Source organism: Eulemur rufifrons, chromosome 7, assembly GCF_041146395.1.
Source record: "Eulemur rufifrons isolate Redbay chromosome 7, OSU_ERuf_1, whole genome shotgun sequence".
NCBI classification, from domain to species: domain Eukaryota; kingdom Metazoa; phylum Chordata; class Mammalia; order Primates; family Lemuridae; genus Eulemur; species Eulemur rufifrons.
Window position 1 is genome coordinate 275,209,143 of NC_090989.1, and position 18,608 is coordinate 275,227,750.

Below are 18,608 nucleotides of genomic sequence, written 5' to 3' on the forward strand. Positions count from 1 at the left end.
ATTTTAAGCTTCAAAATCCTAATGGAAGGGGGCCATTTATATCCTTAAAGAATAAAGAGACCATGTAATGTGTAGTGATTAAAACTATGTGTTTGTGAGGCAGACAGACCTGGGTTTCAATCCTAATCCTGTTACTTAGTAGCTGTGAGACCTGGGGCAAAGTATATAATCACTCTTAATGTCAGTTGTCTTAACTAATAACACTGTCTCATTTAAGTACTGTGAGGATTAAATGAGCTAATGTATGTAAAACTCTTAGCGCAGTTCTTGGCTTGCAGTAAGCACTTAGTACATGTTAGCTGGTGCTGCTGTCTTCCTTGGAAATAGGATAGCATGGATGGAGCAGAAGTTTCAATTTGAGGTATGATGGAGAGTAAGGTCAGAAAGGTAAACTGGTGATACACTTATCTGGAGTAAATGGCTAAGGGATTTGATTCTAATTAGGAATTGAAGATAGACTTGAGATTTTTGAGCAGGTGAATGACATAAATGTAGAACCCTAAAGTGACAGAACTAGAAGATCCCTTAGGGATCATAATCTGGACTCCCGCTTTCATAAATGGGGGAAAGGAGACCCAGAGTACTAACAGAATTAATTAGTTGCAAAACTAGTACTAAATCTAGGTCTTAGACCTCCCTTGGACTCAGTCATGCCACAAGAATAAGTCCAAAGGGTTATTTGAGATTTGTTAAGTGCTTAGAAAATAGGAGTTTCCAGCAGATTTGGAAAAAAGGAAACAAGTGTTCAGGTTTTGGTTTGTGTTATATAAAATAAGTAAAAAGTCTTTCCATTGCTATTTTCAGCCAAACAAATTGAGGTTTGAAAAATCTTAATTAGTTAAAAAGTTCTTTTTTTAATCACTGGTAACAACCTCAGAAATGTTTGTTACGGAAAGTTAAAAAAAAAAAGTGAGTGATTCTGTTATAGAATGCCTTCATTGGCACTTCATAGTATTCGTACTGCTAGTGAGATGGAAGGGTGAAGTTTTTGCTTAAATAAAATTGAAGATCATAGGTTGTATATATAAACTTTTAAAGTTGCTATTTCCCAAGAATTTTAAATGAAAAAATATAAAAAGAGTTTAATACTGGGAGAGCCCTTTAGACATTACTGCGTAGATACTGATAGATGTTGGTTGGGATTATTTCCTGTGTACCAATAAGTTTTAAGATTTTAGGTTAATAGAAAAAGATCTAATTTACTTACAGCATTATACATTAATGATGAAATAAGATAGCTTATTTCTTGATGAATATTTCTTGATAATTATTTCTTAAGATTAATTCTTCAGTAGAAAAATTTAAATCTTAAACATGATATTTCTTATGTATTTGGGCTCAAGAAAACATTTTTGCCTGAAGACTGTATAGAAATAAGTAATTAAAGTAAATGTTGAAACCCAGAATATATACCTATAGCCTGTGAGTATGTATATTCTGCATGCAGTTCAGCAGTTCACTGATGGAAATGTTTTGTGACCAGTATCATTCACACACAGATTCTCATTTGTTATAAGAGCAAGAAATCTTAGAATTTTAAAGTTATGTTTTAATATATCTAGCCATTTTTGCTACTCAGTAGTCACACTTAAATTTCTGACTTAAGACTTGTTATTTTCAGAAGAAACTAACTTTTCAAAATAAAATTGAGTCTCTGTTAAGCATTTTGAAACGTTCATAAGCATTTTCTTGGAAATAATTTAATTGATTTGGGTATGTAAAAATATAACTTCAGGAATATAGGACTTGACTGTGTGTGTGTGTATGTGTGTGTTGTGTATTATTAGTGGGTGATTTTGAGAAGGTTTTATTGTTAGCATATAATGTTTTACAAAATCTTTAAGCAAATAATAATCCAAGTCAAACAATACAATCCATTAAGCTGTACTGAGAGAGCATTTAATATGCAGTTTACTCAATAATATAAATAATACAATTGAAATAAGTATTTGGACGTTCTCACAGTTATCAGAACCATTTGTTTAGAATATGACTTTATATATAATAATTTCACGTGTTCTGATTTAGCTAACCCATAAATTACCTCCTTCCTCCAACCATCACCACCTTTTTACTCAAAATGATACTTTTTATGTTCACTTTGTCAAGTAACAGTTCTTGAGTATTTCCTGCTTCTTGGGCCTCTCCATGGTGGATTGCTGTGAAGAAGAATCAACAATAGCAAACGGGGAGAGGTTGACAGTACAGTTAGCATTTATGCCTTATCTATACATGATTTGGGACAGTTTTGCCAAACATTGAATAATTTTCCTGTGGGAAACTTGAGCCCTAAAAGGAAATGAACATAGCTAAAGTGCTGCATATCACATGGGACTTAGATTTATTTTTAGAATGGCACTATAATGCCATATTTGGATTGAAACAATGTGATAGCAGTACATGATTTTATTAAATAGAGGGCCATCTTTTTTGAGGAAGTCATCTACTTTTCTGTTACATTATATGCTATAGATTGAATCTGATACTTATATAACCATTCAACCCATATAGTTTTAAAGTATATGGTAAAGTTGGAGGCACTTATTTGGCAAACATTTTTAGAGCCAGCATACTAAGTTTGATTTCTTTAATAAAGATTCTGTGGCAGTTCAGTGATTACAGTGCGTGGTTGTCCTTTTGTTTTGCATATTTGGGGTAAGTTGTTTTCTTTATTGGGAAAGGAAAAGAAAAAGAGTAAATGAGGGGAGTTATTTGGAGTTGTTGTAATTATTTGACTTTCTTGAAATGGAAGAACTCTGTCTTCTTTATAATTTCATTTGGTTAAAATGAATTATGATGTTGATAACATATAATACATTTCTGAATTGCATGCTGTCTAAGTGCAGATCCCCCTCAGGGCACTAGTTCCCAAACAGGAAAACCTGCCAAGTACACATTTCGTCCCTTGGCTTCTTTCCCAAGGTTGGAAATATGCCAGCATCATAAATCTCAAATCTGATGAGAAAGAGCTACCACTGATACACCAGGCCTTATGCCACCTGCTTTCCATGCAGTATAAACTCTGTGAGCCATAGGTTGCGTAGATTTTATAGATGGGGATATTAAGGTTTAGATTAGTAGAGTGACTTGCCCAGGATCACACAAACTAGTAAGTGGGAGATGCCATATTCAGAGACAGGCCTTCCCAACCCTTGAGTTTGTGTTCTGTTGATTACATTGTGATTGAAGCAGAATACCTAAATTCCATCTTCTCCATTCTTTGTCAGAAGTTCAACTGTAGCCTCTGTGGCCAGATTCTGAAATGCCTTCATTTACCTCCATGTTCTTGGATATCTAATTCATCTGCTCTGTTTGATGTCTTAGAGCTTTGGAATGGAAAATTTAAGACATTAATTACTGAATACCAATATAATATTTTATTTATTTAAATATATAGAGATCAATTTCTGTCTCTTTTTGGTCCAGCTTTTGAATTCTGTTATTTTGTTAACCAGTGGCAGTTTTACTGTAATTATAGTTTTTGCCTTCAAGAGCAAATCACCAAGATAAATATACAAAGCAATATCTACTCACAAATCCAGTTTCTACTGAAATCCCTGCTGTCGGATTGGTGTGGAAGAATAGCATTGCAAGACAGAGATCCCATGGTTCCTAGTTATAAGGAAAATACTGACTTGAAGAGCAGTGTTGCTAGTCACATAGGGATAAGTAAAAATGTGTTTGCATGGGTACACATGTATTATATTCTTGAAAGCTAAATTTAAGATAAGGATGTTTTTGTGTTGTCAGTGTTAAGTGAGCCTATCAATCAGATATTTATTTGTTAAATTCTTATTGGTTTGACAATGAAATTGACTTGAGGAGTTTTAATATGTTCTAGCTATACCTCATATTACACCTCATATATGAGGTATGAACACTATACCTCATGTTACTGAAGTAGTGTGGTATCTTATTAGAATATTTATAATTCAACAAAATAGAAAAATGTATATAAAAATGGATTTAGAAAATAGAGGTAAACAGGAAGATGATAATACATACATAGATATACAGGCTATGAGATCCTATGTTGTGTAAGGTTGAGCTACAGATTGGATTCTGAGCTTCCTGGGGGCTAAAGCAGAAATAGGCGTTGGATCATAGTTCATGGGGAAAAAATATGTGTTATTTTTTAAGAGAAACCATTTTTGATGGTGATACTGCATAATGTGGTAGGAGGTGTCCTCACCACCATGAAGTACAAGGTTTCTGTAGCAGTTTTTTTTGTTTGTTTTTTTTTAAACAAGGTCTCAGAACATGCTGTTAACCACAACTTAGTGAAGGTGGTTCCGTGAGAGGCTAAGATATTGTTGTCTAAAAATACATCTATCTAGTGGTCAGCTCTAATCAAAGAATAAAACCCAGAATATTTAAAAGAATTTTTTTCTCAGCTCTGAAATTGACTAAGATACATGTTGAGGGTCCCCTAGTATCTAAGGAAAATGCCTTTTCTTTGTCTAACTTATAGAAGAGCCACATCTGAGATTTTATTTACATTTTTTTAATGTTTAAGAGCATTATATATTTCTCTGTCTACATGTTGTTAGGGCCTTATTTATTTCTGCTTTTTCATAAATACTGAGCAACCTTCATCCAAGAAAGCACTCTAATATGCATAAAAAGAAAACAGCTTATCTTCAAAGTCTGTGTGTGGCAATTTCAGTTATAAGAGTCTGGAAAAGCTTTTTTAAAAATATATATTTAAAATGAGAAGAACATGTTTTTACTTTTACAGTATATTCATTTGGGTCAAGAATGTGGGTTAGAAATCCAGACCAGTTGGGCTTCAGGCCCAGCTCCCCACTTTGTAGCCAAGTGATTTGACTTTTTTCTTCATTTGTCAAATGGGGGAAAATAGTACCTACCTCAAAGGGTGGTTAAGATAGATCTACATATTATTGTTACTTAAATAATTATTATTTTTAAGTCTGTGAAAGCGCATTTGACAATAGGAAATTTTTTTTAGATAAGTGGCTCTGAATTTATTCAACAAGTATTCGTTGAGTGCCTGCTGTGTGTCAGGCACTCTCCTCTGTGCTAGAGATACACGTAAACAAAACAAATCTCTGCCCTCATGGAGTTTAACATTCTAGTGAATCTGTTACAGGCCCTAAACACTCTTAGAAAATGCACACAAAACTTTGCATACAGTGTCATTAAGTCTCAGGCTAAGAATACTATACATACCTTCTTTTTATTTTGTCAGAATTCTTATGAGGCATTCCTGAAGATGTGTACATTATTTGATTTTAGTAGATAAAGCTATTAAGGGATAAAGTAATGTCATTGTTTTTCTTTATCACATTTTTTGGCTCTATCTAATTAGAAATGCTATGAGATATGATATAACCAATTGAAAGAAAATTTTCAGATTTTGCAGATTTTTGTGGGACTATCTTGGTCTTCCTCAAACATAGGAACATCTGTTTTCATAGACTTAACAATCTTACTCTCATTCTTTATTTTGTTCACTTAATCATTTCTACTTCCAAGCATATGAAATGAAATTACAAATGACAAGAGTGACATGTAATTGAGAAAGAATAATTTTGGCCCAGAGAGTTTTCAGTCCTCATTTATTTGTAGTATAGTACCCCTTCAATTCAACTGTCCTTTAGAGTTTTTGTCCTGTCTTTTATTTATTTATTTATGTTTGTTTTGCTTACAACTTCAGCATGTATTGCAGGTCCTGTCTTTTAAAAACCAGGTCTTTAAACTCACTTCTGACAAGCTGTAGCTGACTTTTAAAAAAGAAAATAAAGCCAAAAATTGTTGTCTTATTCCTGTGATATATATTGTAAAGATAGGATGTGATATGTATTGGACTTGAATTTTGGTGTTGTTTTTGTTTTATTCTGTTTTCGTAAGTATTACATGATGGCTTTTCTAACATTCCAAATATTTATAACATTCCAAATTAGTCTTAATAGGAACTAACTTTTTCTTTGGGCAGCAAGCTACTTTCGAAATAGTAATCTTCTCTGTGCTGGTTATTTCTCATGGCAGCCTTCCACTGCATTTTCTTTGTTTGGGTACTTTCTTTTTCTTCCTGCCATTCTTAGCTTTCTATTTTTCAGCTTCAGTTTACAAAGGGTGTGTATTCAAAGGGTTTCCTCCAGTTCCCAGTACCTTGTTAATCCTGAGAAGTTACCCAGTGGGCCAATTCTCACAGTAAGGTATAAAAATAGTCGTCCAGAAAGATTACACAATGTGGTATGACTGATTTGAACAAATGGATGACTTTTAAAACCAAGCTGGGGAGAAGAAAACAACACAAATGCTATTTCCTTAGATTTTTATCTGCACAAACTATTTTAGGAGAGCCTTAAAATTTTAAAAAGTAACAGAACCTCACCATTGCTTTATCATGTACACTCAAAGAGCATCATAATTAGGGCTAAAAAAGAAATCACCTACGGATCAGTCACATTTGGAATTCTTCTGCATGAGAGATTTGTCTGTTCTCTTCCATTTATGTAAGTATAGACTCACAGATATTTCTTTCCTACTTTAAGTTATAACCCAGTACTACCTGATTTATTTTTTTGTTCAAATTGCTGCAACTTTGACCATTGGGAACTCTTTCAGGTGGCTCCTATATCCCTATGACATACCCCCATCAAAACAGGTTTTCTTTGTGGTGGGAGCAAAGGGAAGTACTTCCTTATTTTTTGGCACCACAAGATGTTCCAGGTTCGTCTTGTGTACTTACTACCCTAGTCCTACAATCAACTGTTTCTCAGAGGAGGATTGGCTCCTTTTATTAGCAAATGGTATTAGATACCAAGATTTAGACACTACGTGTGCTCATTGCTACTGTATGTTACTGCTTCTAGGCCCTCTCAACTGGCAGAGCAAGCAAATGTGTGTCTGTTGTACTGACTTTTTTTTATCACTTGACATGTGGGTTCAGTAAACCATGTACTGTAGTTAGAATTGGGGATAGAGTCAACAAACTTTATTTGCAATACTTTGCAACTTTAGATTCAGTTCTTAGTTATATACAGGCAAGAAGGAGGATAGGACAAGTACATAAATAATTATTACAAAACAGAGCAGAATAATTAAGAGTGGTCCCAATGTGGTTTACATATTGTCATAACTTTTCTGGAAGAGAAATTGGCAGTGTAACTCAAAATCCAAAAACAAGGATTAGGCTGAATCTTTGGGGGAATGGAGTGATTGTGGAAACTGTTTTCTCTCCCTTAAGAATCATTGCTCTACTTTATAGCTTTGTTTATAGCAAAAGGAGAGTAATAGCCTGAATATACTAAAGCTGGAGATTTAGCAGAGTAAATTATGGTTTAACCATGTAACAGTTTATTCTCATTAAAAATGGTAGGGCAGGGCTTGGCATGGTGGCTCACACCTATAATTCCAGCACTTTGGGAGGCTGAAGCATAAGGATTGCTTGAGCCTAGGAGTTCAGGGCTTCGGTGAGCTATGATCGTGCCACTGCACTCCAGCTTGGGTGACAAAGCAAGAGCTTGTCTCTAAAAAAAAAAAAAAAAAGTAATTTTAAAAAGTCTGAACTCGGCCAGGTGTGGTGGCTCATGCCTGTAATCCCAGCACTTTCGGAGGCTGAGGAAAGAGGATCACTTGAGACCAGGAGTTTGAGACCAGCCTGGGCAACATAGCAAGACCCTGTCTCTACCAAAAAAATTAAAAATTAGCAGGGTGTGGTGGCACGTGCCTGTAGTCCCAGCTACTCAGGAGACCAAAGCGGGAGGATCACTTGAGCCCAGGAATTTGAGACTGCAGTGTGCTATGATGACGCCACTGTACTCCAGCCTGGGCAGTGGAGCAAAACCCTGTCTCAAAAAAAAAAAGTCTAAACTCATTTTATGAAAATAATTATGTAAAAAGTAGGCATATGTCTACCAAATAACTAGCCACAGTTATATCTGAGTGGTGAAATTCTTTATTTCCCCATCCTCAGTATTATTATTATGAGGAAGCAAAAAAATTCCCAGCCTACAGAACTGTGAGAAATAAGTTGCTGTTGCTTATAACCTACCCAGTTCTTGATATTTTGTTATAGTAGCCCAAACTGACTATGACAGTCATTTAGGCTGTTATTAATTTTGGTAAGATGAAACATAGGTCTGACCTTGGATAATATACTAGAAGTGAATGGAAGAAACTGAATTCACACTCTGCAAAGAGAAGATCTCCAGCTTAGTGATCATTTGTGGAAGCTAAAATCGGAAATCTGTTTGGTTCTGGGACCATATAATAGAGAAGGTGCTAAAACCTACTGCCATTCACAAAAATAAGGAAGTCTTAAGAAACATTGGTGGGGGCAGGTGGAGAATGAGATTAGTATTTTGTAAGTGCAGCATAATTGACATACAGTAAAATGTACACCTCTTAAGTGTTCGTCTTGATGCATTTTGACAGTTGTATATGTCTGTGTAGCCACCAGCCAAAGATGATAATAACATTTCTGGCATCTCAGAAAGTTTACTCATGCCCCTTTCCAATTGATTTCCTACCCTACCTCCCACCCCACCCCCTGTCAAATAACCACTTTCTGATTTTTGTCACCATAGGCTTTTTGCTCAACGTAATGTTTTTAAGATTCATCTAAGTTGTTGCAGGTGTTAGAGTTTCATTTTTATTGCTGGGTAGTATTTCATTATATGAATATACCATAATTTATCTCTTTTTCTGTAGATGGACATGTGGTGTTTCTAATTTTGGGCTATTACAAAGTTATTAGGAATTGAATTGCTGGGTCATGGTAGTTAACTATATATTTAACTTTACAAGAAACTGCTGTGTAGTTTATCCAAGTGGTTATATCATTTTGCACGCCCATTAGCAATAATTGAGAGTTTCATTCATTTCATATCCTCACCAACATTTGGTATTTTTATTTTAGCCAGTCTAATGTGTGTCAATGTGTTTGTTTATCATTTCTGAGCTACGTATACTGTTTATTTTGCTGGTTGAAATATAATGGATATGGCATGCCACTATAATTACAGGGTTTCATTTAAACGTTTACTACATTGCATATACAGACTTCTGGAGAATTGACTTTTTCAAAGTGCAGTGAACATTTTTAGCATTTGTTATTACATGAAAAAAGCAAGTATTCAAAGAGGTATACATTTCAAGTTATAATAGGTTGTTTGTGACAGAATTTTGTGGGCAAAGCATATATAAAATTAATCAATGGTAATGTGTCAATATATTTAAAATCATAATAAAAATCTCTTGTCTGGTCATGTTGCCCATAGCAAATTACCGTGTTGTGTATTTAGAGCAGGGGTTGGCAAACTGCCACCTGGGGGCCAAATTCAGCATGCCTCTTGTTTTTGTAAATAAAGTTTTATTAGAACACTGCAGTGCTCGCTTATTTACATATTGTCTTTAGCTGTTCTACAAAGGGAGAGTTGAATAATTGAGACACTGAATGGCCCCCAAAACCAAACATTCTTGTTATCTGACCTTTTACACAAAACGTTTACAAGATGTCGGTCCTGCATAATCCTATGGCATCTTAGTTTTCTTCTGGAGATTAAAGCTTTTTTTCTTGGGATAAAGGAAGCAGCCAAAACACAAAACCATTTGATCAAAAAATACCACTGCCATAACATAATTTTCAGGACATATCAACTGACAGTACATTGATTCTCTATTCTTTTAAGGTTTCCATCTCTGCACTGTTGCCTTAAGTACATTTGTAAAAGCTTGTTATCTGTGAAGCCATTTTTACTAACTACAGCCTGGTTGAGAGATTGTATTTGGTTGATTTGATCAATTTGGCCATGAATAGTGTTATCCAATGTGAGATGCAGCAGCAAGCTCTCTGCATCATCTACATCTATGTTTAACTCATTAGAAATAAAAGGAATATGTATCGTTGTGTAAAGCTTAATATTATAAGCCCTTGGATTGGATATTTTGCAAAAGCTCTTTGCTTTATTCTTTTAGGAAGGGATCATTCATAATGTTGCTTTATTTTCAGAACCTTTTCAAATTTAATGATGTCATTATTCTGATAGGAATTTACTGAATTTGTCATTGTTAGAATTTCTGGGTCATTTTTTTATGGCTTGACCTCTGGCAAGTCAAATGGATTTATTCCAAGTTCTTCAGCATATTTCCTAAGACCAAATATGTTAAGCAAGTTGTTCACATGGAACTCCTTGATTTATTATCATTCTTTTTTTTTTTTTTTCTCACAGAGTGTCAAGCAATATTATCATTCTTGGAGGCCTCAAAAATTCAGTGTGATTTTCAAATTGACCCCGGGCATTTTACCCTTTGATTCTCTGATGACTACTCCCATGATCAATAGATAAGGGATGGCAAATTCATGAGAATTGACCAGTTATAGAACATTTTCAGTTTTTTGTTATTTTTCTATCCTACGTGAATTTGAATTTCCAAATCATATATATCTCTAATAACTATCCTTTTTAGGTTGTCTTCTCCATCAGTCTGATATGATTGGCTGTTACTGATATAAAATATTTTGGAACTTTCCATATTCCTCTCAGTGCTCAATCTAATTTTCTAAACTTCATGCTTGTCTTAAAATGCAGTCTGTCATTTTTAGCTTGTTTCAGAGCTTCCACTGTTGTTTTATAGAATCCCTAGAGTAAACTCATATGAATTACTGGTTTCCAGTTTTGGCTATTGGGAATAAAGCTACTGTGAACATTTGAGTTCAAGTCTTTGCATGTATTTATATTTTCATTTTTCTTGGGTAAATACTTAGGAATGGAATCTACTGGGTTGTGTGGCAGGTATACATTTAATGTTATAAGAAACTGCCAAACTTTTTCCGAAGTATTTGTACCATTTTGCATTCCCACCAGCAGTGTACAGGAGTTCTAGTTGTTCTTGTCCCTTTGCCAACACTTAGTATCTTGGGTCTTCTTAATTTAAGCATTTAGTAGATATGAGGGGAATCTCATTGTGGTTTTAATTTTCATTCCCCTGATGACTAATAGTGTTGACATCTTTTAAAGTGCTTGTTTGCCATGTGTTGTATCTTCTTTAGTGGAGTATTTGTTCAATCTTTTATACGCCTTCCACTTTTTTTTAATTGGTTGGTTGTCTCTTTATCAGTTTTAAGAGTTATATATGCTGAATTGTCCTGGTCTGTGGCTTACCATTTCATGCTTTTAATAGTAGCTTTGGATCAGTAATATTTTAAAATTTTGATGAAGTGTCCCATTTATCATTTTTTAATTATGATTCATGACTCATAGGGACCCTTTTTGGATACCTCTACAACTCTCTCTCTCTCTCTCGCTGTTTTAGCTTCCACAAATGATCACTAAGCTGGAGATCTTCTCTTTGCAGAGTGTGAATTCAGTTTCTTCCATTCACGTTATTCCTCTCCAGTGCTGTTCCCCATAGTTCTAGCCACCTTGCCCTCCCCAAATTCTGTGTGCTTGCTCTCCTCGGTACATGGAGATACCCCCAGTCCACAGCTCTGTTTCAGGTCCTCCTCCATGTACTATATATAACCTAGAAGTTGCCATCGTAGAACTTAGAACTTAGGTCTCACCTTGGATTTTTTCCTTTTGTCAGAGATCAAAAGGAAAAAATCCAAGGTGACAGTTCTGAGTTGCCTTAATTGTTATTAAGACTGTGTTAATAACTAGTGTTAACATAGGTGAGTAAAGCTCTTTGGGAAGCAATTTGGCAATGTCTTTGGAAGTATAAATAGTTTACTAGTTAAGAAAGAGCCTAGGTTTTAAAGTTTGTCAGTTCAAATCCCACAACTATAAAATATTCATAGCCCTGGGAACATGATTACCTGAAAGGCTAGAAAAATTCCTAGACCAGAGAAGAGTATCACTTTCATTTTTCTTCATAAAACTTACGACTGTCAGGCTCTTGGATGGTGTTCTGATTATGATGTATTCTCACCAAGGAGAATCAACTTTATTGTCCCAGCTATGAAGACAATGCATTGTTAAAATAGAAAGTCATGCTTCTGTGTGCCAGTTCTTTAAGTGTGTGAGCAAATGAAATTTAACAGGGAAAGTATTGGAAATAACTGAGTGGTTGGTATGTTTTATGAAGGATTGCTGATATTATTGATATTTGTTCAGTTTTAGTTAACTCATAGAAGAGGAAACAGTTTTTGTCTTTTGGAAAAAGCAAAGGATATTTTCCCATAGTCTGTTGGAATCCCTTGGCATTTGGTGGTCTTGTTTCATATTGAGTAGATTGTTGTGTGCATTCTTATGCCATTTGTCCCTAAGACAAAACCCAATTAAGAAATTTCTTTCCATTTGAGAACTACCACATGGGCTTCATGCCAAAGGATCAATTATAAAGCAGCAATTTTTTTACCCAGTTTTTCTAACAGGAGCACTTCCTTCTTTTGAGATTAGGTTGAGTATTTTTCCTGTGGGAGATCAATTTTGAATAGCACATTTTCACTCTTACAAAGGAAGGGTCACCAGCTGCCCTTCTTTGCAGTAGGGATAGAGTATAACATGGAGTGTATAGAGTGAAAAAAGTTACTTTTCTTGATCTTTTTTTCCTCTTTATGTTGGCTTTTGCTTAAGTGGTTGGTCCGTAAAGAGGCAGCAACTATGGCTGTGCATATGTATATGTATGTCCTTGCAATATTTTAAAGCATGTAAATGAAAAGACCTTGTTGTATACACCTGAACAAGTGTTTACATGATTGACCTAACTAATCCTCCTCATGTTTTCACAGGAGTCTCCCCAGGACAGTGCTATTACCCGGGATATTAACAGGACATTCCCAGCCCATGACTACTTTAAGGACACAGGAGGAGATGGACAAGATTCTTTATATAAAATATGCAAGGTATTTCGCATAAAAAAATCAGATTTTATAAATTAAAAGGTAACAATACCATTTTAGACTCAATAAAGAACAGGAAATAATTAGAAATAAAATGGTAGGGTTTCTTTTTCCCTTTTAATCAGGATTTTCAGATGACAGACCCCTGGCTCCATAGAGTTTCAAAATTTGTTTTTATGTTAAGAGCCTCTGAGCCCTCTAACATTGCAAACTGCTTTTCAGTATTCATATTATAAGTGATAAACTTGGTACCTAGGTTACCATCCAAAAGTGGGAAGTGCTGATGCCCATCCAGGTGGACCTACAGCACTGCAGCATAAAAAATAGTGGCAAATACTGATCTCTGTCAAAAGGTCTGTACGTGAAAACTATAAAAGAAATGATAGTCTGTTCAATTTCAATAATCCATTTTCAAATGGACTTTGGTACATCAGAACTATAAGGCTGTCGAAGGAGAAGTTGGGACCAGAATTTGTCAATCTTCATCTGTCCTCAGAACTGGTCTTCAGTCTTCCCATCCCCCCACGCCCCCCACCAAAACTAATCAAGTACTTATTTAGCATCTGCTATGTAAAAAGTACAGGCAAGGCATGAGACATGTCCTTAAGGAACTCATATATTATGATTGAGAAGGAAAAACTAACAGCTAGTTTTAGGACAGGATAGCAATAAAGGATAGGCTCACCAGTGATAAATTAGACAATTTAGACTATAAGGGCAATTAGAGTTTAGAGAAATGTTTCTTAAGTTTAATTTTTCCATAGGACTTGCAAAGCTATGATTTCTGTTGTCATCTTCCTCTCTGATCATCCTTTTATTTATTTATTTATTTTTTAGCTATTTCTCAATTTTTTTCCCCACTTAAGCAGTCACTCCAGCAATCCCTCACCTACTGCAAAATTTCTTGGAAAGAAACCCTGTGTTCACTGCCTCTGGTCCCTCATTATATACTTCTGACCCCACTGTACTGTAGTTCCTAGCTCATGATCTTCTGTGTAGCTCTCTTCTCTTGACATTTCACTCTCCTGGTTATGCTGTCACTCTCTCGTGACTTCACCAACTCCTTCATTATTTTCTCTCTCCCTGCCTGCCCCCAAAACAGAGGCCTTCCCCCAAAACAGAGGCCTTCCCCCAGGTGCTTAGTTGGTAGTTCCACTAGCTCTACACTGTCTCTGTGCATGATCTTCTACCCTCAAAGCTTCAGCTGTTACCACTGCACACATATTCCTGGATCTACGTTAATTCAAGGTCTAAGTTTCCAGCTGCCAATTAGTCTCCATGTCAAAGTCTGTCAAGTACAGCAAACAAAAGAGTTCTAAAAATAGAGTTCATTTAAAAACATGTTTTATCATGAAAATTTTCAAACATACACAAAAGTTGATTAGTATAATGAATTTATATCTATCCCCCACCCTAATTCAATATTAATCAACATATTGTCATAGTCACTTCATCTGTCCCTTTTTGTCTTGTTCCTGAAGTACTGCAAAGCAAATATTAGACTTCATGATTCTAAATTCGTCACTGTGCATCTCTAAAAAGTAAGATCATTATCCATTTATACCATCTAAGAGCCACGCTGCATTCAGATTTCCTTAAATGTCCTTATACAGTTGGTTACAATCAGGATCCAACAAGATCCACATTACATTTAGTTGTTGTATCTCTTTTAATTAAAAACAGTCCTCCTTTTCCCCCCATGCTATTGTCCTCCTAAAGGTGTAATTATTTCTGTCAGTTTTCTTTTCCTTCCTTGTCCAGGTCGAGTTAGATATGATTGATGTTTCTTATAGCCGCACTTCCTTCTCCCTGGACTGCCCTGGTACAGGCCAGTATCTTATGTTGCTGGCACTTTTACAAAAGCTGCCTTGAAAGTCTCCCTGCCTTTGGGTTCTAGTTTGTTCATTATCTGCTCCATGTTTATCCCAGAATTGGATCATTTCAGTGGCCTCCACAAGAACCTTTAGTGCTACTTTATAATCCATAGAATGAAATGAAACCTCATTTTCTGGTCCTAGATTCCTTAGCTTAGCATTGAAGATATGAGGGCTGTCCAGCCAGGCTGGATACTTTCCGGACAGCCCTGTATTTTATAATGTATCCTGGCTTATTCCTTGTTACTTCTTCCCCAAATATTTTACGCTTTAGCCACATTGGATTTCTCACTGTGCTCTGATTGATTTACTTGTCTAACTTCCCCACTGAACTGTGATGTTTTCAAGGATGGGAATCATTTCTTGGCATAGTGTTTGGCCTATAGTAGGTGCTCATTAAATGTTGATGAACCTAAGTGTCCATCAGCAGATGAATGGATAAAGAAATTGTGGTACATATACATAATGGAATATTATATAGCCATAAAAAAGAGTGAGATCCTGCCATTTGCAACAACATAGATGGAACTGGAGGACATTATGTTAAGTGAAATAAACCAAGCACAGAAATACACATCTCACGTGTTCTCACTCATATGTGGGAGCTAAATATTAAAATAGCTGATCTCATGGAGACAGAGAGTAGAGTGACAGTTACCAGAGGCCAGGAAGGATAGTGGGGGAAAGGGGGATAAAGTGGGGATGGTTAATGGGTGCAAAAATATAATCAAATAGAATGAACAATATTTGATAGCACAACAAAGTGACTATCATCAACAATAAGTTAGGATATGTTTTGAAATAACTAAAAAAGTGGAATTAGATTGTTCATTCCTAACACAAAGAAATGATAAATGCCTAAGGTGATGGATATCCCAATTACCCTGATTTGATTAATGCACATAGTATGCCTGTATCAAAACATCACCTGTACCCTGTAAATATATATATATATAACGATTAGGTACTCATAATAATTAAAAATAAAAATTTTTTTAAAAGATTTAAAAATAAGTGTTGATGAATCAGTGAAATGCCTTCCTCATGTTTCATTGCAGTCAACGTGAATGAACCTTATACTCCAAACGTTTCCCAAATATATCATGTAATTTCATGCTTGTATGCATTCTTTTAATCTCTTCCATCAGCCTGAAAAATATGATGCCCTCTTTTCTCCACCTGTAGAAATTCAATACATTTTCATCCTATTACATAATTTGTTATGCTATGTGCTGAGCACTTTAAATGAGAGGACTGAAGAGGATAATGTATTAAGTCTATGATATTAATACTGTGTTTATTCTCATCTTACAAATAAAGAATATAAGTGACATGCCCAAGATCTCGACCTAGATATTAGCAGTTGTGGGATTTAAGCCCAACTTTGACTAACTCTAAAACCTCTGGTCTTTTGTAACTAATAAACTATTTATGGATAACTTCAAAGACATTGCCGAACTGCTTTCCAAAGAGCTGTGTTGGCATATATTACTACTCAGTTATAACACAGTCTTAACAACATTGGCATTAACATTTGTTACGTTTTATTAATTTGATAGGTGGAAAGTGATAACGTCATTGTATTACAAACAGATTACTTCCAAAGCCCTCTTTGCATATCTTGTCTTTGGAGAAAGCATACATGTTTCTCATTCTGTAGCTCTCTTATCAGATAAGCTGTGATGAAATCAGGAGGTATAAGAAGGTTACATTAAATTCTGCCTAAATTTATGGAAGTGTAATTATAATATTTGTGTTTTTAAAAGCTATAGTTTCAACAAACGGTATTAAATAATAAAACCCATTTATATATTAACTTCATTATTTGATAAACATTGGCATCACTTATTGCTAAGAGATAAATTCTAAACATACTCAATTCTAAATTTCTTTCTTGGGACACACAGGAACCTTGGCACAAAAAAGAAATGGAGAAAAAAAGGAGTTTCACTAGAAATAAATTTGTCAAACAGGGAATAACATCTTGAATCTGTAAGAATTTCTCTTTCTACCATAGTTTATGTGAGAACTATATATATTAATCATAAAAACAGAACTCTAAAGAATCAAAGAGTTAACCATGAGGAATGTTAGATGTCAATATTCTATTCAAGATAATGTTCAGAGGAGATGGGTAGTAATCATTTGCTGCCAAGAAAAATAAAAGCAGTAATTCCAGAGGAACCCACAGAGGTTTCAGAGCAATCCTCTTATCAGAAATGTTATTACTGGTATTGTGGAAAAAAATTGTATTCTGGTGTCTTTGCCAAGAGAGTTTTTCCCAGAAAGAAAAATGAATAACATTAACAGTGTTTAGTAAGTGGATGCCACATGTGAAGTGCTAGCTAGGTTGAATAGGACATCACCCTAGTTCTCAAGAAGCTCACAATACAGTGCAGAAGACGGACGGTTAAAATGCAGTGTGGTAAGTGCTATAATCACCATGCATGTGTAGCAGTTACCACAGAGGCACAGATAAGAGAGGAGTTAATTCTGGAGCAGTTGGAATAAGATTGGGGCGTGAAGGAAGAGTGTCTCTTTCAGGCAAAGAAGAGAGAAAAAGACCATCCCAAGCAGAAGGAACAGCATGAACAACAAGGAAATATGAGAACACTTTTTTAGTGCTAAAGTGGTTTTTGCTTGACCTTCTCCACTCCTTGGCCACAGGAAGTATCATGGTGACAGTTCTATTTACTGTAAAGAAAAAATTGAGATTAGAGAGAAGTGTTGGCATCATTCATAGTCCATCAAAATGTCCCAATGGGGTGTGGGTTGCATCCTCCAGGGCCTTATATTCCTATAGGGCTGCCCTGGCCCACGAGTGGCTATGTTCATTTACATTCCTTGTGGTTTTTTTCCCAGGCTTATTCCGTGTATGATGAAGAGATTGGCTATTGCCAGGGACAGTCATTTCTTGCTGCTGTGCTGCTTCTCCATGTGAGTAATTAGGTCTCTATTATGACTTACACATGGCCTGCCTCAGCTCATACTGTTAGGCTTGAGCATGGTTTTATATTGGGTTTGGCCATACTCTTAGACATGAGTTTTAACTCCTATATCTAGAGACTTTTTCCTTAAATTAACTTTAATGTCATCATGGAAGAGAAACATGATGAGAATAAATGGCAGTGTTGAAAACTAGTACAAAGATAGACTTCCTTTTTGTTACTAGGATGATTGGATGAACTTTAGTGTTGGTCGGACCCTTGGGGATATTTTATCTTCTCTAAAGTAGCCACTGTCATTAACATTTGTTTTGGGATTTATTTATTCCAGTGGGAGGAAGGCAGAAAATTTGGCTTTCTTTGAGTGCCGTTTTGTTCATTCATTTGCTCAGCAAAGACCTGTGCCCTCCAACTTTTTGATTTTCTTTCAAATCTATATAAAAGTTGAAAAAAATGTTAACATAAATATTGTTTACCTGATTTACCAATTAATATTTTCCACACTGCTTTTTCTCTTTTTCTTTCTCTGCATCTCTTTTTTCTTTTGTTACACACACACATACACATATGTACACATTTTATTTTTTACTCCAGAAAGTTTTTTGAAATTATTTTTTAAAAGTAAGTAGCAAATATCAAAATATTTCACTCCTAAATACTTGAGCATGTGCATGTGCCTTCTAAGGACAAGGGCATTCTACAGCATAACCATAATACCACGATCACATCCAAGAAATTCCACATTGACTCAGTAATGTCTGATACACAATCCACATTCAATTTTCCCCCAATTGTCTACTCCGTAGAGTTCCTTATAGCTTTTTTTCTAATCAAGACTTTCTTTTACTCTAAATTACCTTCTTGCCTTTTTTGTGTTCTGTGCCTATTTTGATAGTTTTGAAAAATGCAGGCAGCTTATCACATAAAATGTCCCACATTCTTGATTTGTCTTATCGTTTTTTCTCATGATTCAATTTA

At 35.3% G+C, this 18,608-nt stretch overlaps 1 protein-coding gene across 1 annotated transcript in view; it reads left to right on the forward strand.

Annotated features, from left to right (window-relative positions):
• The window catches only part of RABGAP1 (RAB GTPase activating protein 1), a 143,743-nt gene that overhangs the window by 90,870 nt on the left and 34,265 nt on the right, over positions 1 to 18,608 (forward strand). Inside the window, exons 14-15 of the mRNA XM_069476753.1 lie at positions 12,701 to 12,814; positions 17,548 to 17,622. Coding sequence (XP_069332854.1) covers positions 12,701 to 12,814; positions 17,548 to 17,622 — 189 coding nt within the window. The remainder of the gene's footprint in view (positions 1 to 12,700; positions 12,815 to 17,547; positions 17,623 to 18,608) is intronic.